At 35.4% G+C, this 21,685-nt stretch overlaps 2 protein-coding genes across 7 annotated transcripts in view; one reads left to right on the top strand and one right to left on the bottom strand.

Annotated features, from left to right (window-relative positions):
* Positions 1-32: 32 nt before the first annotated feature.
* Positions 33-12,073, top strand: PCB (Pyruvate carboxylase). 4 transcript variants are annotated; one of them, XM_066290763.1, is made up of 15 exons: positions 33-127; positions 4,740-5,046; positions 5,100-5,262; positions 5,311-5,474; positions 6,042-6,210; positions 6,261-6,499; positions 6,548-6,667; positions 6,717-6,940; positions 6,992-7,260; positions 8,675-8,707; positions 9,310-9,559; positions 9,612-9,759; positions 9,814-10,305; positions 10,739-11,626; positions 11,680-12,073. In XM_066290763.1, exons 2-15 carry the CDS (start codon positions 4,801-4,803, stop codon positions 11,836-11,838), a joined length of 3,564 nt encoding a protein of 1,187 aa, XP_066146860.1. In that variant the 5' UTR covers positions 33-127; positions 4,740-4,800; the 3' UTR covers positions 11,839-12,073. The 4 variants fall into 4 exon arrangements, with proteins under 4 accessions (XP_066146860.1, XP_066146863.1, XP_066146862.1 ...); XM_066290765.1 differs by having other exon boundaries at positions 38-127; positions 4,743-5,046; XM_066290764.1 differs by lacking the exon at positions 33-127 and adding an exon at positions 653-778.
* A 7,459-nt stretch (positions 12,074-19,532) lies between these two features.
* Plc21C (Phospholipase C at 21C) overlaps positions 19,533-21,685 on the bottom strand; it is a 74,867-nt gene continuing 72,714 nt past the window's right edge. For 2 of the 3 annotated variants that reach the window (XM_066290679.1, XM_066290677.1), the window contains exon 17: positions 19,533-20,533. In XM_066290679.1, coding sequence (XP_066146776.1) covers positions 20,376-20,533 — 158 coding nt within the window. In that variant the 3' untranslated portion in view covers positions 19,533-20,375. The remainder of the gene's footprint in view (positions 20,534-21,685) is intronic. The other variant, XM_066290678.1, reaches the window with a different exon arrangement.

Here is a 21,685-nt window from a genome sequence, read left to right on the forward strand (position 1 = left end):
AATTTGATTTAAAAATAAATTTCGATTTTCGCTTTCAGTTTGGTGGGAATTTCGAGTGAGGTGCGTCGGTTGTTGTTAAAGGGGGACACGTGCGAGTCAAACTGAGGAGTGATATCTTCGATTTACTGTAAGTTTTGCATCTATTTGGGGAAAATTTGAAGAGCATCACTGCTTGTAGTGCTGCTGGCAACATCGATTTCTTAGCAAGGCCATTTAATCAATAACTGCTATTTAATGGCCTGATCTAAAAACACCTTAGACGATGGGGTGTTCGTAGAGTTTTTAATATGCTGTATCTGTTTAAGGGTGGATTACTCGTAGAATTTCGAGTTTCAATATTTGCTGCAAAAGACTCACTCAAACAGTGGCACAACGTCCCAACTAATTAATCTTTTTACGACGAAAAACTAGAGATATTTCTAGAAGAACTGCCCGTGACTTTTTTAAAATCTTTAAAAAGTTCTTAGTCCTTTGAGCCCAAAGACCCATAAATATTCTTGTTCATTACATAACCGTAACTGGACGTCTACAATACGGACCAAGAGATATTGTTTTAAGTCCAAACTACAACAGCAAAGTCAAAAATAATGTATTTGTTGGACCTTTATTGGGTAAGGTCTATTAAAGGTCAACTCAATTGATATAGCATTTTTAATACATCGCTGCCAAAGTCCTCCGTACTTGCGATAATTTCTAAAGTGTTACTTTTGGGTTCATAATGGCATTAATTTGTTCGTTGTTATCTTGTAATGGTGTTCTGTGCCTTTTTCATGTAAAGGTAGGCTCAAATAAGTTGTTTTTTCATGAAAAATTAAAACCCATTTTTTACGCACTAAAATTTTTGGCAGGAATAAGTAATAGCGCGAAAAAATTAGAATACTCGTTTTTAACCGATGAGTAAAATGCACGAGACAATAGTTGTTGCCGTTTTCGAGATATTGAGATTTTAGTGAAAGACTGTCCGATGTAAGTTTCCTAAATAGTCATTTTTGAGGGAACTTTAGAAAGAAAAACTCGACTCTAGGCTTTATATTTCATTCAAGATGTCTCTGGAAAAAGTGCCATAAAGGGAGTTACATATTGTAGACCCCAAAATTAGATGAAGGCTTCATGTTCGTTCATATCACGTAATTTTTTATTGACGTCACAAAATGTAACGATTGACACTTGCTTTACATAAAGTGACAAATCATAAATTTAACATGCTAATAAAGAATAAAGATTGTATTTGAATATCTAAACATAGCACTAGTTTTTACACTTTCAGCTTAATTTGTTGACGTTTTGGTTTAATTTGGTATTTTAAACTTTTGTGTTCTTTGCTCATCAACTTTGGCAGTAAAAATTTATTTTTTTGAGAATTAAAGTAGTGCTTCTGATTATTAATATTATTATTATTATTATTATTATTATCATTATTATTATTATTATTATTATTATCATTATTATCATTATTATTATTATTATTAATATTATTATTATTATTAATATTATTATTATTATTATTATTATTATTATTATTATTTGTGTTGCTATTATTATTCTTAGTATAATATTGAAGGTCTTAGTCAGTGTAAGGAACAATGTGTAAGCACCAATAGCTGACGACTTCCTGTTGCATATTAATTTTATGAAGCTGTAGTATCACTACTGATATGACACTTGTGATATGATTTAAATTATATATGTATGTATGTAGGTACGTACATCGAGCAACCCTCTATTTGCCATATGCGGGGTGCCAAAGGATAGCTACTTAGAACGTTTTCATTTTAATGCTTCAGAAACATGGCGAAATGAATTATTTATGAAATATCCTCATTCATTAAATGAAGCGCATTTATTTCACATCCTCTTAAACTCATTTTGTTAAGTCCGTCCCTGGGCGAGATTCGAGCCACTGAACTTTTGTTGTTCAAATCAGGAATTATGGTTCGATTACCTTTTCCGTCTTGGGCTAGAGCTTTTCCTTACGAGGGGCATATAAGCATTCAATTGTTTTTTAATTCGAGACGTTACAGAGGTATCTACTCCCGGGGCAAAAAAATCTTGTCGTTAAGACGATACTGTAGCCCCTGCTATCGGCCTGCGTGAGATTTCATCCATTAAAAAACCCTATGTTTTGCAAAGGGTCTGGAGCCCGTGCCCAAAAAGCTCGATCTCGCTTTTGTGCCGCTTTTATTGTTTTATCTTCAGATCACCGAGTGAAGCGGGACTATCGGTTTTTGGCTCTGTTATCGTTGTGGCCTAAAGCGATCGTTTGTTGGAAAAATTCACTTTCGTTTCGCCCGTGGTTCACCCTTTCAAGTGTACAAGTGCGAACCGTTTGTGTTTCCTAAGCACTGATTTGAACGTTCTTCATCAATTTACGATTCTTCGACTTTCTTGTTTTCGTCCTGCATGTTTTATTCTTCATCGGTTCTCTTCTTGCGAATTTTTTATTTGAAATGACGATATTTTAAAGGTAGAAAGGGTTATTTTGTATTTTCTCGTTTGGAATTTCGGGATGGATTAGTTTAAACACGATGTCTTCCAGTAATGTGACATATATTGTTAGTTTTTTTCTAACGCCGTCACCACTGAAAGTTTAAGAGATGATATACCAAAGAGCTTTTATTGAGTAAATATGGCGGTTTAGGCATAACAGTATAATATATTGTTTTAAAGGAAATTTCCTAATATACCGGTAAAGATAATTCATTTTAAGGATGAACAATTTTAGAGACGAGCAACAGCCATTTAAAATTTTTTAAACTTTAATTTTTGAAGCGCAACTTCTAAACCACTTTTTTACTCGTCCGTAATATGTAACAAAAATTATGCAGCGTCTTTTGAACTCCAAACTTCAATAAAACCAAAAAATCATGGGCCAACTTTGGAAGCCTCTGACTTCGTTATCATTAAAGGCACGGATTTGGTCAAGGCCTCATAAGGTAGTCCCATTCTTCTGTTTTAATTCATGTTGTTACATGTACATAGGAAATACATCATTAAAGCCAGTTACAAAAGCTCAAAGGCGATAAATCACGTTTCAGGCAACAAGTGGAGGCTCTCCACTAGTTCGAACAGTATTCTGGTTGATCGATAAAAGTGGTTGTGGGGCGTAAACATGTAGACTACATTACATGTTATTCATTTTTGAGAGAATTTATAAGTAAAGTAAAAGGGTCGTTAATTTCGATGGTAAGTATTACTATTAATGTCTTCCCAATAGTCGTTTATTGGCTTCTTCAGTCTCGACAATGATAAATAAATCGATTGTAAGTATTTATGGTATCATTTACTACAGAAAGGGGGACAATTATGAAACTTAATACAATAATCTTATTATTAAATCAGCTTAATACTTTAATTTCTTGCACTGTCTGTATTGTAATAAAAAATGACGCAATTTTTTTAGTTTGTTTAATAATATTTTTACAAGAAACTCATAATTATCGAATGCTAATAAAAGAAAATTGTGATAATGTTATCTCGTGCTTCATTATCTAGATTATTAGACCAATGGAAGTAACAAATAAAACCAAAACACACATTACCATATTTAAACTTTATTATTTTACTTTACACTCACTCGTATTTACCAAGATAAAAATGAATGGAAAAATCGCTTTTCAACGCACTTTTTGCTCATTTCTCTACACCGAAGCCAATCATTCAGGTACAGTCCATTAATTAAAAAATTACCTCACTGCAGGTTAATATATAATAGTCTGGCTTATAAGTGTTCATACTCGCTAATATGCGACAATAAATTTGTACTACAGACCCATATCTATAAATATAATAATTTACTTCTATAAATACCCAACAATTTTCTTAAAAAAGCTCAAATGGCTGAATTTGTTCGCATGGTGATTGCCAGCGACACGTGGACACGTGTACTCAACAGCAAAAGGAGTTATCCTTTTATACCGCCCTTCATCTAAATGATCTATGAGAAAAAAAGACACGCAGTGGAGTTTTTAGTTCCTTTAATCATAAGTAATTTATTAAAAAATTAGTTGCTAAATATTCAACAAAAAACTACATTGTAGTGAAATTATCTAATATTCTCAAGTATGTCTGAGACATCGGTTCGTGAGCCGTTAGACAGCGTCTAAAACATTTTGATAAGAATTCCTTTATTTTTATTACGACTCTAGTCTCGCAAAGATTTAGGCAAATGAGCTTATTGTGTTTTTTCATGAGTGTCTTGTTTGGAACTTTCATAATATCCGACTTAATGGTAATTAATGCTTCACACACAAAAAAATTCGCAAAAATGAAATATTTATTCACTATACAATTTTATCTGTAGTATTTTCATGGATTTTCGCACTTCAACTTTGGACTCTTTTGTGACGATTCGGACTTTACCATTATGACCTAATCATAGACGTTTCATTTACGCATTACAATAGCAAATCAAATACATAATCAGGGAAAGACTGATTGTTGACTAAATATGCGGCATCAGATAACGCTATTGATAAACAGTTTACCTGTCTATACGAGACTTCGCTGCATTAATATGTAATTAAGCCCTCACCAAAAATGCAAAATGGCGGCTAAAAATACTCATATAAACAATGTTAACATTCATGCTGCGTTCTTTTTTCGACTGGTGGCTTTACCTCGTTAACCAAGTTGAAACTGGTTATACAGAAAAATTCATCCTTGCGCCATATATAGCTCATTAAAAGGTTATTGCCGCAGTATTGATAATTAGAATTCCGACCAATTGATTTCTATTGCAGCAGCCCTTCTCCTTGGATTTAGTAGCCAAAGTAATCGAACTCGTCAATAGACCCAGATATCATGCTCATAAGGCTCGTAGCCCGAAATTCCCGCCTACCTAGTAGTTCCACGTTTAGTTTAGCTTCGAAATGCCGAAATTATTCTACAGAATACAAACCAATCAGAAGCGTCCTTGTAGCTAATAGGGGAGAAATTGCAGTTCGTGTCTTTAGAGCTTGCAATGAATTGGGGATCAAATCTGTGGCTATCTATTCCAAAGAGGATAGAGGACACGTCCATCGACTGAAGGCTGATGAGTCCTACTTGGTATGTTTTAGTCGTAATTACCAAAAATCTAATTAATTTTCGTTGTTTTCTAGGTAGGAGAAGGCTTGGCCCCAGTAGAAGCCTACTTGAATATCCCAGAAATAGTTAAAATATGCAAGGATCACGGGGTAGATGCCGTCCACCCCGGCTACGGGTTCCTGTCGGAAAGGGCCGATTTTGCCCAGGCGATTCTAGATGCGGGGCTTCGATTTATTGGTAAAAAAAACATATGAATACAATGGTAATCTCATGGTATTTTCGTAGGTCCATCTCCCAAGGTTGTTCATCAAATGGGGGACAAGGTGGCTGCAAGGGAGGCTGCTATTGCAGCTGGGGTGCCGATAGTTCCAGGTACAGATGGGCCTGTGCATTCCTTGGAAGAGGCTACTGATTTTTGTGCCAAACACGGTCTTCCCGTCATATTTAAGGTACTTTATGATGGGGGCATTTTTCAAAGAAACTCAGAAATCTAGACTCATTTCTAAGTTTCCTCCAGATTATACGAAACGCAGCGGCTTTATAGAACGACCCTCGGTTAATCGTTTCTAATTTTGTTTATTTAAATTCTAATTGCCAATCAATATTCAAATCGACCCATGACTCAAACTAATATTCGATGCTGCGAAGCATTTGACTTAACATGTCTAATGCACGTTGTTAAATGAAGAGAGAAAATACAATGACGTGCAACCACATTCAGACTTTATGACTAGACTGTAGGATCAATACCACAGCTTTTGTCTTCGTCTATAGTCATATAATAAACAAATACAGTTAGATGAAACGGGATAGATGGAGCTGGGTATAATCTAAAACTATGATACAGTGGTGCCAAATGAGAATTTTAATAGAAAAAGTAGCAATTTTTCTTACACAGGGAATCACAAATTCCTGTTGAGCTATGACAAATTTGAAAATGGTTAGTGATACGAATTGCGAATTATTTAATCTTACTTTCCGCTTCTACATTATTAATCTAAATGCAATTATTTTAGGCAGCTTATGGAGGGGGTGGAAGAGGCATGAGGGTGGTAACCAGCATGGATAAACTAGAAGAAAACTATAAGAGAGCCAGCTCCGAAGCTTTAGCAGCATTCGGAAATGGAGCTCTATTTATTGAGAGATTCATTGAGAGGCCTAGACATATTGAGGTGCAGCTACTAGGTAAAATTTGACCTTTGAAAGGAAAGTTAACTTCATGAGGTGCGAATTAGGCGACAAGGCTGGGAACGTTGTTCATTTATACGAACGAGACTGTTCTGTCCAACGTAGACATCAAAAAGTGGTGGAAATGGCTCCTGCCCACCATTTGGATCCAGCAATTCGAAATGCGATGACTAGTATGGCCGTGAAATTGGCTGAACATGTGGGATATGAAAACGCGGGCACTGTGGAATTTTTATGCGATCCTAATGGAAATTTTTACTTCATTGAAGTCAACGCAAGATTGCAGGTAAGTCCTGAAATTAATAACTTACTTTTTTTTATTCAAAAGCTGTAGGTAGAACACACAGTAACGGAGGAGATCACAGGAATTGATTTAGTTCAAAGCCAAATTAGAATAGCCGAAGGGCTCACCTTGCCAGAATTGGGAATTAAGCAGGAAAATATCAAACCTAACGTGAGTGCGATGTGATTTAAAGTTCCTGCACTGATTTAAGATTTTTAAGGGCTTCGCAATTCAATGCAGAGTGACCACAGAAGACCCAGCCAAAAACTTCCAGCCAGACACTGGAAGAATTGAAGTATATCGGTCTGGAGAAGGGATGGGAATCCGTCTAGATGGCGCTTCTGGCTTTGCAGGTGCCATCATCTCGCCCTACTACGACTCCCTTTTGGTCAAAGTCATTGCACATTCACATGATTTGCCTAGTGCCTGTGCCAAAATGGACAGGTAATACTGAATAATTTCTTAAAGATTCAGAAAAAACGAAGATTTTTCAAGAGCTCTTCGAGAATTCCGTGTTAGAGGGGTCAAAACTAACATCCCCTTCCTGGTTAACGTAATAAGTAACCAAAAGTTCGTAAACGGTGCCGTGGATACTTATTTCATCGACGAGAATCCGCAGCTTTTCAAAATGGCCCCGGCCAAAAACAGAGCTCAGAAATTGTTGGTGTATCTAGCAACAGTGTTAGTTAATGGGCCTCAGACACCTCTGGCTACAAAACTAAAGCCTGCTGAGACCAAGCCTCATGTGCCGAAAGTGTCCTTAGGTAAAAATCTATGTTTAGTTGCTCTCGTTTAAGTCGTTTGGTTTTTATTAAGAATTTGCATAGAAAAAAATAGAAGAAGACAATAGTTAGTTTTTCTGCAGTGATATTCATGATGTTCAAAACACCTTATGACCCAAATTTTATATTTTTTGGGATCTTATACGTCTTTTATTGGATTGTCCATAAAGTCATCGCGTATTTTTCCATTGAGGGAATTTAATTGTCTTAAATGATGGTTAAAATTGTTTACTGGTTACCGATTCAAAAGCGGAAAACAATAATGAACATTTTCGACATATTGTGTTATACTACTTCCGTAAAGGAAAAAAACGTAACACAGGGCTATAAGAATTTATGTGATGTGTAAAACTGATTTGTCAAATTTTAAACTGGAAATTTTGGTGTTGAAAATTCGACGCGCTCAGGACGGCCAAGTGAAATTTATGAAGACAAAGTAAAGGATTTGATACAATCAAATCAACAAACAAAAATCAAATGGTCGATTAACTATACGGGTAATTGTTAGTAGTCTAAATGTATCGAAATCAAGCGTGGGAAACCATTCGCAACTAATTGGATACGTCAGTAAACACGATGTGTGGGTACAGCTTGCACGCTTTAAATGAGAAGAAAATTACTTGGTTTTTAAACGTATAATAACAGATGAAAAATTGTTGGTCTAGCATAATGTCGTACGTAAAAGTTCTTGTAAAATCTCTTAGAAAATATTCTTAAAGCAGATATTCACCAAAGAAAAGTTATGGCATTCGTCTAATTGAATTGTGAAGGTATGATGTATTTTGACTTGTTTCCAAGCAACCGAACGATTGGTTCAAGAAGAAGCGCCTAAGATTCATAACTCGTAAATACGTGATTTAATCAGATGTTAAATCAGATAGAAGTTTGGCCACTTGTCAAAAATTGCTAGAACTTAGGTGGGATGTTATGACATATTTACCCTATTCCTCAGACCTAGCAACATCGGATCCTCATCTGCTTCGATAATTTCAAAATATCCTTAATGGAAAAACCTTCGTTATTGATGAAGACGTAATAAACGTACTTGGGACAGTTTTTGGCCGAAAGATAATCTAATTTTTATAGGCGAGGTAATATGAAATTGCCCCAGAGATGGAAAAATGCTATTGAACAAAATGGATAATATATAATTAGTAGTCATCATTTTTGTGAAAAAATGGGCTTTAATTTACTTTAACTTTGTGGACAACCTAATAATTTGCCTTATTTTACCCACAGTAGTGCCTGTTTATGTTTGTTCGCAATCGATCAGTTTTAGTTCACATGAACGAGCAAGCACCAGGGCTATTGCCCGCACTAACTGTATATCTACCCATTATTTTTGGTTGTAGTTTAATTAATTTGGCATGCTTTTTTTTTGTTTTTCTTTTAACAGAATACCTGTCCCACACACCGGCACAGAAACCTGGTTAGTACCGTTTTTTTATTCTGTGCATGTATTGTAAGTACCGAATTTATGTATGGTTAATTGAAATTTTGCATTCCTGCAGTATGAGGGTTTAATTTAAGTCAAGCATCACAGCTTTAATTATCTAACTAGTAGTCATTTAATCACCAAGTTATGCTCAATAGGCACTAACATTAAGAGTATTTCGAACATATTTACTAAAGGGATATTTCAAAGGCTGAAATTTTGATTATGTGAAAATATAGTAAAAAGTAAAAAATGTGCACGAGGTAAACTCATTGAAATGCAAAACATGAATCATAGCAAGCCAGTTTCTTGGTTGCTATGGAAATTAATCTCTTCAGTACAGTTTTTAGCAAATTAATAATTTGGCTCTTTGTGAAATGTCCATTAATAATTCACTTGAGTTACTTATTGGGTTTTAGTGAGATTGCTTGCAATAACGCATTCAATGTGCTTCGTACCTCATACCGCCTGAAATAACTCATGTGTTTTCAGGGTAATTGTCAATAGAGAATACTGACAGTTACCTCCTTCAAAACACAGAAAAATTCAAATCATTCAAGCTGTCCTTACTGACGGTTTTCTCTACCCTTAAATAGACATACAACCTCCCAAAGGTTTCCGCCAAATTTACAAAGAGCAAGGCCCCGAAGCCTTCGCCAAAGCAGTCCGAAATCACAAAGGCCTTTTGCTTATGGACACTACATTCCGTGATGCCCATCAGTCCCTTCTAGCAACTCGTGTTCGATCCCACGATTTACTTAAAATCGCCCCTTATGTCGCACATAACTTCAGTCACTTGTACGCCATGGAGAATTGGGGAGGAGCCACTTTCGATGTAGCTCTAAGGTAAGCTCTAAGTACCTACAAAGAGCTTTACTGACTTTTGACTTCAACTAAGATTCTTACACGAATGCCCTTGGGAGCGTCTCGAAGAAATGCGCAAGCGCATCCCTAACATTCCCTTTCAAATGCTGTTAAGAGGAGCCAATGCTGTTGGCTACACTAACTACCCTGACAACGTCGTCTATAAGTTCTGTGAACTTGCTGTGAGTGCTCCATTAAAATCAGCTAGAGAACTCATAAGTTCACGAACTTTTTAGGTACAAACTGGTATGGACATATTCAGGGTGTTCGACTCCTTGAACTACCTGCCCAACTTGATTTTGGGCATGGAGGCGGCAGGCAAAGCTGGAGGAATTGTCGAAGCAGCTATCTCCTATTCTGGAGACGTGAGCAATCCGAACAAAAAGAAATATGATCTCAAATACTACGTGAACCTCGCTGATGAGCTCGTCAAGGCTGGCACCCACGTGCTGTCCATTAAAGACATGGCCGGGCTTCTCAAACCCAAAGCTGCTACGTTGTTAATTAAAGCTCTACGTGATAAGCATCCCGACATTCCAATCCATATTCACACTCATGACACTAGCGGAGGTGGAGTGGCTTCGATGTTAGCTTGTGCTGAGGCTGGAGCTGATGTTGTGGATGTAGCTGTTGATGCAATGTCTGGAATGACATCACAACCCAGCATGGGCGCCATTGTAGCCTCTCTCCAGGGCACGCCTTTGGATACTAAATTGCAGCTGCCAGAAGTGAGAAGAATTTAAAATTTTTAAGCCAGGAAATCTTAAATACTTTCTCGAGAATGGCAACAAGGCAACAACGCTTTTTGTTTCACAATAAGTCTGATGGCCGGTTACTAGCGGCAACTGTCATTGTTTGGAAAGCGCTGCCTTATTGTTTTCTTTGGGCTTTGCAGGTTTTCTATTGGCTCTTTTTTTTAAGTGCTGACGAATTAAAACGTCTCTAAATTTGGTAATGTGGCATCCTGTCAATATTGCCATGATGGCACGTTTATCTTGGAATAACTAAAAGGCTTGTTCATTTATTGGTTCGCTTCAATAAACATTCGCATCATTTTAGTGTTGGCGCTCCAAATTATAAGAGTTTCCCATTTTTAGGGTTCGTTTTGAATCGTCCAGCTGTTAATTTCTTTTTCTCGACCTACACAGTTTTCTTTACCAGATATCCGAATATTCAGCATACTGGGAACAAACTAGAACCCTTTATGCACCATTCGAGTGCACCACCACAATGAAAAGCGGCAATGCTGACGTTTACAGCAACGAAATCCCTGGAGGACAATACACAAACTTGCAATTCCAAGCTTATTCTTTAGGACTGGGAGACTTCTTTGAGGACGTAAAGAAGGCTTACGCTCATGCCAATGAACTGCTTGGTGACATCATCAAAGTCACTCCTTCCTCCAAAGTTGTGGGCGATTTGGCCCAGTTTATGGTCCAGAACAAACTAAAGCCTCAGGATGTTTTGGACAAAGCCGAAGAATTGTCTTTTCCTAAGTCTGTAGTTGAGTTTCTACAGGGCGCCATTGGGCAGCCCTACGGAGGATTTCCTGAGCCTTTTAGAAGCAAAGTTTTGAGAGACATGCCTCGTATAGAAGGGAGACCTGGAGCGTCTTTACCTCCCCTCGATTTCAAAAAACTGCAAGAGGAATTGCAAGAAATCTTCCCCAATGTGACTGAACGAGACGTCATGAGTGCCGCTCTTTATCCCCAAGTGACCAAGGATTATCTGGCCTTTGTAGATACTTATGGACCAGTAGATAAACTGGACACCAGAATATTCTTAACCGGTCCTAAAGTAGGGGAAGAATTCGAATGCACGATAGACAAGGGAAAAACCTTGGGGGTGAAGACGTTGGCAATGGCTGAGGACCTTACTGAAAATGGGGATAGAGAAGTGTTCTTTGAGCTTAATGGAACATTAAGATCAGTGTTTATTAAAGACAAAGAAGGGACCAAGGACAAGGTGTTCCATCCGAAGGCGGACAAGACTAATAGGAACCATGTAGGAGCTCCCATGCCTGGGACTGTGATTGATATTAGAGCAAAAGTATGATGGTTAGATAAAGACATAAATAGAGATTTTTAATTGTTGGTTTTTAGGTGGGAGAGAAAATTGAAAAGGGTCACCCAGTAGTTATCCTTTCTGCCATGAAGATGGAGACCGTGGTACAAAGCCCTGTCGCTGGTATTGTTAAGGAAGTGAGCATAACGATGGGTCAAAGTATAGAGGCTGAAGACTTACTATTGATCGTCGAATAAACGCGAATTTAATGGTCAAAAAACGACATTCGTCAATAGGCTGTGCTCATAAAGCATTGGTGTATAAACTGGTTTTTTGTTATTTGTTATTTTTTAGAGATTATAGATTTTTATTATTAAATTTGTTAAAATTGTGCATTATTAATTTACTGTTTTATCTTACGAACAAAACTTTATGTTGTGGATTTTATCCAGGACTGAACGAATTACAATAAAGCCATAGAACAGGCACGAACCCAGGTTAAATTTAATTAAATATTTAAATAAATCCATCTATTCCTAAATTCTAATAAGCGTTTTAAACTAAGGAAACAGCAACGTTGCACTGAGATTCTTGAACGAGCCGTGTTGCTATATGGTGTTGGAAATCTCAGGATTAAAGCATTTTAAATTAACAAGAAAATTCATATTACTAAAAACATACGAAAGTAAAATAAAGTAGGTATGTATTCTTTTTTATGTATTTCCCCATCAATATGTCCAAATTTACCTCGTTTGGACCATTAGTTCTTGACAAACTTATATTCATAGTAAAGAGTTACATAAAAGACGCCAAATATGAGAACTAAGAAAAATTTACCTGATTCCCTCTGATGGTTCATAGAGCATATTTATGCGAGCCCCATTTACTCCCTTTTTTTTTTCTTCTCCATTAGCACCTGACGATTCTAAGTGTAGCCACATGAGGAAGACTCCTACTGCATATTTCGCTAGTAAAAATGGATTAAAAAGGGCAGTTTTTGGTGTAACTCAAACAACTAGAGCAAGATTTCATACTTGTTAAAAGATCATTGAAGCGCATCGTCGACTAATGTTAATTAATTGAAAATTTAGTGGTTTTGATAAAAAAAAACAACAAACTTTGACTGACAGCACTGTATTTGTTAATATCTGTAGGTGTAGCAGAAATTGTACGCTACTAATTTTCTACTGCTTGATACCAGGTAGCCTTCAGAATCTGCTAGTGTAACAGACGTATTTCATAAAAATCAAAGACAAGCAAGTTAATATTTTTTAAAATATCTTAAAATCGAATATCCTATGCCTCTGTTTTATTAATTAAGTTACCAATTCTGAAGTAAGAGACCTTGAACCTTTTTGAGAATATGCAGCGACATATGTAGGTGGCCTTTCTCCAGCTCCTAAATCTGCTTAGAGAGTATTTATTTAACAACTCCTCGGACTTTTATGATTTTATTTGTGATTTCATTAAAAAAATAATTATATGGAATGTGTATGACGCTAATGAAGGTGAATTTTAAAATTAGTGACCCTATAAGGTGTTCCAAAAAGATGACGCGTAATAGTAATATTTATTGTAATGGGTATTTTTTACCTTTTGATGCAATGACTCGGAACTATGACGGTTTAAAACACATTTTAGATATTTGCGATGCTTCTTAAAAAATTAGTATCGTAAATAACTTAAGTTAGATATGGATAATTTTAAGATGGATTCTGGTGTAAGAGCGTCGTAGCAGGCACGAACACTCATTTAGTCAAAAATATATACAAGGTGTTCGCAACAATAACTTTAATATTTTCCATTTTAGCTTCAATTTTGTTGAGTTTTTCAATTAAAACGGCGTGTTTCTATGATATAGACAGCAAAAGAACAAAAAAAAGTTTTCTTAATTTTTGCATAAAATAATGTGATATTTAGCTTAAATATTAATGGACTTATTAATTGTTTTGTTAATAAATGCCTGAGCATTTAGCCTACGTTACCATGATTTCGAAGTTGTTTGTTCCTTCAAAATCTGTTTATTTCTAAATTGGCCATAAAAATGAATTATATTTAACAAGAACTTATTAGTATAATTTAAGTAAATAATATAAATCACGTGATTAAAATTGTTTATCGACATCTCGGGTTTACGCACAAGAATTTCTTAATACGAGGTATGTTTTTCAATTTTACATATAGCTCTGGAAAAGAACTGTAGATAGCGTTTAAAGACTTCATTGTTTTCCGAAGTATTCTCCAAGAAGATCAATGAACATTTACAGACGCTGAAACAATTTCTGGAAACAATTATCCCACTCATTTGGTTGTTTAGGTAAAATGATATTTTTGAAAGCGTCTACTGTGTCTTCTGGCGACTGGAATCATGGACCACACAGTCTGTTCTTGATTTTCCGAATGGTAAATTAATCGCTCGAATTTAGGTCGGGATTGTACGTGCAATAGTCTGACAATTCGACGTTTTTTTTTACGTTAAAAATTGCATTGTCATGAAAACTGTCGGAAAATTTATATTTTCTTGGTGGAAAAAAAAACGCGTAGTATAGGACTGGTTTTTCTAAGCTCAGCGATGACTTCCGGCGAACAGATGGTTTTATACTAATCGGCAGTAATAGTGCTCTGATCTTGCATGGCAATTGTTACTACATGATCTACTTTTGAGCCAAATGTCGCCACTCTCGTTTTGGATACGCTTCGAAAACGGATGATTTTTGTTGATTTTCTTCACCTTGGAACACCCAAGACTGGCATGTATTGTCGAATTCATATGAGCAAATCTACGATTCATTACCACTTACGACGCTGTACACGTTTTTATAGTTTCCTGTGTTGAAGCGGTTTAGAATTTTTGACACCTATTGATCCTAGCTTTTTTTCTCTTCCTTGGTCAACAGATGTGGTACCCATCGGGTCATTATTTTTTTACAGCCAATTCTTCATGCACAATTTTTTACTTTCAGGTCATTGAAATCCCCAATTTCACCCTAATCTCACGATGTCATATGATGATATTCCTTGACGAATTTGCGCACAACATCGACGTTTTCTTGGGTGACTGCAGTGTATGGTGCGCTTGTCCCTGGATCGTCGTTAAGACTCATCCGTACACGTTTGAATTCTCCATATCAACGGAAAATTGTCGATAAAAACAGAAACTAACTTGGCGAGACATAAAAATTATTGCGCGAAAATTTTGTCAGTTTACTCCATAGTTCAACAACTTGTGAACTTTGAAAATTCAACATATCAATAGCACTGTATGTAACGGACTGAACTTAGGATTTAGGGTAAATAACTGTTGAAGTTAAGTTTTATAAACGACATTTAAGTAGCACCGCCATCTAGGTATCTGTATGCAAAACATAAAAGACGGCCGTCACGGAAGACATCCTGATGTCATCAGGTTAGAAAGTCTAAAGAAGTGTTCCGAACGGACCAGCAGGATTCATTATGGAAAGGAAGTCGGAAAACGGGGTTTTTCGTCACTTTATTGGTAGGAGAAAACTCCAAAATCAGCGTAACAAAAATTAGTCTGCAGACCAATGAACTGTCAAAAATTAAAACTAACAACATCGAAACCATGGCAACGCATGCTAAACACTCAGGCACTTAGTCATGAAAGCAGATATTCCAGAATAATTCATAATTCCTTTATTATTTAAGTTTAAATATGACATTATTTTATACTAAAATGAAGAAAACTGAAATTACGGACGAAATAACGAAAAAAAAACATTATCCTATTTGAAAAAATTAAGAAAATTGAAGTTAAAAGGCAAAAATTAAAATCGTTATTGCGAACATCCTCTATGTGTTTTCGGCCAAGTGAGTATTCGTGACCGTTAATGTGATTTTACACGAGAATCCATCCTGAAATAATTGCAATTTAACTTAAGCTAACTGCGATATTAATTTTTACGAGGCACTGTAAATGTCTAAAATTCTTTTTTTAAACATTATAGCTTCAACTCATTGCATCCCAGGGTAAAAAAATCTAGGAACTAACACAGCTTCAAGGAAGAGTTCTATCACGTGAAAAAATGCAAATTTAGCCCAAGCAGTTGTCACTAATTTTAAAAATCATCTTTGTTAGCCTCATATACAGGATGTTTCGGAATAATGGTTAAATATTTTAATAAAGTAATTTGTCAGCCCTTTTAGGGCGCGATTTTTGTATGCAATTTTTCAATTTGATCCTGTCCTATCCAGATATTCGAGTCTCAAAACCGTAGAAAACAATAATTATTTTCGGTTTCCTTAAAGACGGTTACACTTGTGAATTTTAATTTTGGTATATATCATCAGTTAACCAACTTCTCTTTTTTAATGGCGTCTAATCTTTGACCCATGTTTCTGGAGGATGGGAATTAACAAACCCTTAATTGTATTTTTTTGAGAACTTTTTCCCGCAATAGCCAATTTCAACAATTTTTTTAATCTTGTACAGAGTGTCTCAAAAAACTGAAAAAGCTACAATTCAGTTATTTATCAACGGATTTTGATGAAATAAAAATAAAATAAATTGATATTTTATAAACTAATAAGTACCGCCAAAGATAATTTTTTTTAACTTAATTTCCTTTGCTTCAAGTGCCAACTTCAGAATTTCAAGTAGAACCCCATATTTTTTTTACATTTTGTGATAAAAAATATTTTTCTGAATTTAATGATGTGACAAGTTAATACTAAAATAATTGTTAACTAAAAAAATTAACAAATTTGGACATTATGGGTTATATCTTTCTTGTTATGGGGCCATCTGCGTTATTCTGTGATTATATGTCGTTCATTCCATCTTATCCTATTGTATCAACTCGTAGAAAGACGCCTGGCGTCATAGACAAATGGTGTCCATATGAAAACCAGCACGAAAAAACAAGATAAAGCCGCCTTTAATTATTGGAACCACATTATTTTTCGACATAATTTTCTGTAAGCAATTATGCTTCAATTGTTATTATTGTAAATGAGTCCTGGAGAAAATATTTTTCTGAATCTAATAATGTATGACAAGTTAATATTAAACAATTTTAAACTAAAAAAAATTGAATTTTTTTGCGTAGTAATACGTTGACTTGAATATTACAAACAGATTTTTTCTTCTGTATTTAATTTATTGATTATGACACTTGATAGTTATCACCAATAGCAACACTACTAACTATTTTTATTAAATTGAAGAACTGCTTTATAGTAATCCATCTTCAAGCATAAATTTTACTCACAAAATATTATGTGAAACGATGATATGGTTTTCATAGTTCAGGGCGACTTTATCTTATCCCTTCGCACTGGGCATCATATGGACGCCAAGCGGCTTTCTACAAGATGATTCAATAGGATGGGATGTAATGAAATGTACATAGATGATCACCAAATATTCCAGGTGGTTCCATGACGATGCAGATGGCCACATAACTGATGATGTTTAATTTTTTTCTTGTTTTCAGTAAAAAATTGTTTCAACATTACCTTATCATACATCATTATATTCAGGAAAAAAAACCTCCATAAAAAAATGTAAAAAATAATGTGAAGTTCTATTTCAAATTCTGAAGTTGCTATTTAAAGTTGCAGAATTGGAGTTAAAAAATCAACTTTAACGTTACTTAATAGCCTGAAAAATATAGTTTTATTTGGTTATTAGTTCATCAAAACCCGCTTTTAAATAACTGAGTGATAGCTTCGCTCGTTTTTTAAAAACACCCTGTATGTTACATAATTGAATTTTTTTTAATTTTTGTCATTTTTTCATACAATCAACAGCTGGTGTGGAAAAAACAAAAATAGTTTTTCCTACCCTATTATGCGTCTTTTCATCATCGATTATTGATAAACGCAGTAGACGATTGTTATATTAATGTTTTTTTGTTAGTTTGTTTCAAACAAATCGCCATTAGGTCTATTATCATAAAATATTTCTAATCAAGTGACTCTAAGATGCAAATATTAGAGAATTAATTAATATAAAATGAATGCGACAGGATTTGGTACAGTTATAAGAATAGGCACTGTAATCAAGCATTCCTTTCTAAAGGTGAGTTCACGTTTAAATAGCAATTCGATATCTCAGACCTACGAAGTTAAAGACAGGTAAGAGAAGTGCAATCTGGACGGTTTCGTGTTCAACACTCTCTACATAATCGGCTGCATAACATTGTAATTTCTAAGTGCAACGGTTTTTAAGAAAAAAGGAAGAAAACGATCATTGTGCGCTAGTGTGAGGCTCAAATATCTCGATAGGAACAATCCAAATTGAAAAGGTTTTTACGAAGACCGTCCTAAAATGTCTGATGTAATACCTTGTTAAAAGATTTGATCATCATGCCGGAACACCCTGTACAGGGTGTCCCCTAATCCACTCTCAACATAGGGATCTCGGAAATCGTAGGAGATAGAGAGTCGGTTAAATGGAGATACAGTTGTATCTTTATGATTCTTTTTATTTATTTTGTTGCCTTAAATTAAATAGAAATATGAGAATAGAGAAAGTTTTCTTAAAGCAGCTTTTCTCGCGTCACAATATGAAGAGAGTTTTTCAAAGATACGACGTTTCGGTTTTCGACTCCATCATCAACTTTGTTCAATTCAGCTGTTCATTGATAATTGCAAAAAACCACCATGTGTTATACCTGCCGATTTGCGATGCCTAAGTTAAAAATATATTTTTGTATTTATTTATTTTTTATTTGTTTGCGTTCAACTGATAAATTAAAAAAAGTATTTTTCATGAAGTACGTTATTAGTTCTTTTAGTATTTAATTAGTAGAATTATTATTTTTATAAAATTAATTTGAAAATGCTCTTCGAATGTATGAATAACCAAAATATTTAAAATTTATTTTTTAAATCTCGAATGAATGAATGTTTTTGATCTCGTCGCAAATCAGCAAGTGTGACACATAGTTGTTTTTAAATTGTCAATGATTAGCCGAATTCGTAAAAAACGGTCAGGTCCCCTTTAAAAAAAGATGATGATGGTATTGAAAAACCGAAACGTCACGTCTCCGAAAAACTATTTTCTGTTGTAAAACGGGAAAAAATGCCTTAAGAAAGCATTTTTTATTTTCATGTTTCTATGTAATTTAAGGTAGAAAAGCAAATGAAAATAACAATCATCGGTTTTTTCAGGATATCTCCGGAAACAATAAGAAGTTTTTTAAAATTAAAAAATCAAAGTATTTTTCTTATAAAGACATAACCTCGTCACTATTTGACCGACTCTGCATCTCCTACGGTTCCCGAGATCTCCATGTGGAGATCCGAATATGGGAGACCCTGTATATCCCCATTGATTTTTTAAGAAATCACAAATAAACTCATAGGAGTCTGAGGGGCTGTTAAATCGACATCTTTTAAATGACACGTTTTTACAATTCGTTCTTAAAACTCCAATACTATAAAAAGGTATTTTCGCTATTCTGAGTAAGTGAGATACAAACAAAGAAAAAACGCTTTTTCTCCCGTAAAGTTATAGAGCCTGGGCCCCTCAATAACTTTGCAAAAATGACTCCTTTTTGGCGATCAATTAACATTAGTAACATTCCGTGAGTCGGTGCCATAAGCCGAGTTGTTTCTAAATTAGTTAGGTTTATTTCAAGTGATTAAGGGTCCTTGAGGTGCTAATTATAGAGCAAAGGATCACCTCTAGGTGAATATAGCTCAACCCACCCGTAAGTTTCAAAGATGAGACACGTAAAACTAAACGCAGAAACCTGGATGAGGCTCCGATATTGTGGCTAAATTTACCTCGTTAATAACATTAAAATGCTTTGCTGATAGTTAGAGGTAAAGGAACGTGGACCGCGCTTCTCAAAAAAGAAGACTCATTTCCCTGAAAGCACTTGGCCCTCATCGCCTCCTTGCCAGGGGTGCAATCAGGCCCCTCCCATACTCACCTTAGGGGGCAATCTGGGGCATTTAATCCATTTCGAATGAAAAACAGGGGTACCTGCACATAAAATCTATTTAGACATCAACATCATTATGAAACACATGTAATACATGATTTTAGACGAATATAAAGAACAGTAAAATTATCAAAGGCACAAGTTGGAAAAGTACGAAACAGATCTTCGAACATATTGCAACAAAATAAGAACTTTTTGGAATGTTATTACGTCAACGTAAATCGTCGAGGGACTTCTTCCAGGAACCGAAGAGAACAGGTCTGTATTTTGCAGTGTTGGGCCTAAATTAACGAGTTTAAGTACAATGACTAGACTTTGCTTAGGGTGCGTCTGTCTTAAATTCTATTTGACGGAAAAATAGCACCTGGAACTCAGAAAAAGGGTCACAGAGTGTAATATTGAATGGTGGTAGGCCGTTTTTCAGACGAACCTATACAACGTTCATCTCCTATCCCGATTAAAATAGGTCTACGGTCTATGTATTGCGACTTTCCCTAATATACAATATAATTGCTAATCAGAGAGAGAACTTAACTCCCTATCACACGCACTAATTCAAATTAAGGGCAACTGCAGCAATTGCGGTCTCTATATACAGGTTGTTTCCACAAAATGTCTATTTACAAAGGCAAGAATTGAACAATTTAATAATAGAGCCTCTAAACTTCTGCTTTCTTATTCAATATAGTATTTGATTGTAGGTGTTTTGCTTATTAGATCGCAAACTAAAACGTGTTCAAAGATTGGCTTTACATAGGAAAATATACGATGAGTTTTTGTGAAACTTTCTTGGCACCTTCCGTACATCTGTTAATCAACACCAGTCTCTTTAAATCTCTACAAGCTCAGTCTCAGTAAACGATCAGTTTTCAACGTAAAAACTATAAATCACAACTGAATTTGCGGTACAGCCCGTGGGGGGTTTCAGTAAAATGAGAAACAGATTTATTCCGTGACTTTGCTTCTGCTCTTCTGTAAAATTTCTGACAAATTTTCCTGTTAATATCTGCTAAGAAAGCTGTATCGTCTGCGTTGATCGCTGGAAAAAGATCAAAATTGTTATGGTTATTTACTCGATCGCACATGGAGAATGTGCAGAAGCAAAGAGGTTCAGGCGGTTAGGCGGGAAGAGGAAGAATTAATTTAAGTCAGTTGCTAACGAAGAGCTTTAAGAGGCGGACAAATGAGTCTGCAACTCATTTTACCTACAGAACAATGCACTTCCCATGGAAACGATTTGATATAAATAATTGTAAGGACAGTAGAAATGGGCAATGTCGGTTATGCAGTCAATGACGATGATGGCAAGAAAAATCAAAGGGTACTCGGTAAGTATGAAGAACACATACAGAGTATAATATTGAGGAAATTAGTCATCAGTAGAGGTTCCACAAAAAAAGCAGTAAAAAAATGTATACACGTCTAATAAACCATCCAGTGGACCAATACAGGGCGAAAGTAGGTTTTTTTAAACAGTATACGCAGAGTGTTTTAGAATGGAGGGGTCAACTCTTAACCACATATCCCTTGATTAAAAATAGATCGATTCATGGTGATATGCTTATAAAGGGTGTCCAGACGAACCCTAGAGTTTGACTGGACACGAAAGATTTTTCAATTGCATAACTCTTACATGAAGGTTATAGTACTCAAGATCAGGCATCATTTTCCGCCATTCTTCCAATCTCCTAATTCGAGCCGCTTTAACTCAAAACGCCTCTAAACTTCAAAATTTGAATGTCCCGTCTAACCGTTCGAGGCCACGATTGTTAAAATTGTCCGGGATCTCTGGGACCAATTACTATAAATGTTTTGCAAACAATGTTAAAGTTTTTTGTTTTTGTTCACTTACCCTATTTGATTAAACTTTAATGTTTAAGTAGATATTTAATTTTTTTTTCAACTTTTCTTTGTTACACTTAAATAAAAGGTCAAATAAAAAGGAGAAAATTCATTTGATATGAGTTTTTTACGCTTATACTGTTGGCGACTTTGTGTTCATTTATTTCTGACCCTTATCCTGACCATTCGTGGCCTCGAACACTTAAGCGGGACATTCAAATTTTTGAAATTTGGGCGTTTCTAGCCAAAATTGTTTTAATACGACTTACGTCAGTTCCAAAATAAGTGTCCATTTTCATAAAAAATATGCAAAGGAATATACAGTCACTCAAAAAAGTATTCATACAGT

Source organism: Euwallacea fornicatus, chromosome 15 (genome assembly GCF_040115645.1).
Source record: "Euwallacea fornicatus isolate EFF26 chromosome 15, ASM4011564v1, whole genome shotgun sequence".
Classification (NCBI taxonomy): Eukaryota; Metazoa; Arthropoda; class Insecta; order Coleoptera; family Curculionidae; genus Euwallacea; species Euwallacea fornicatus.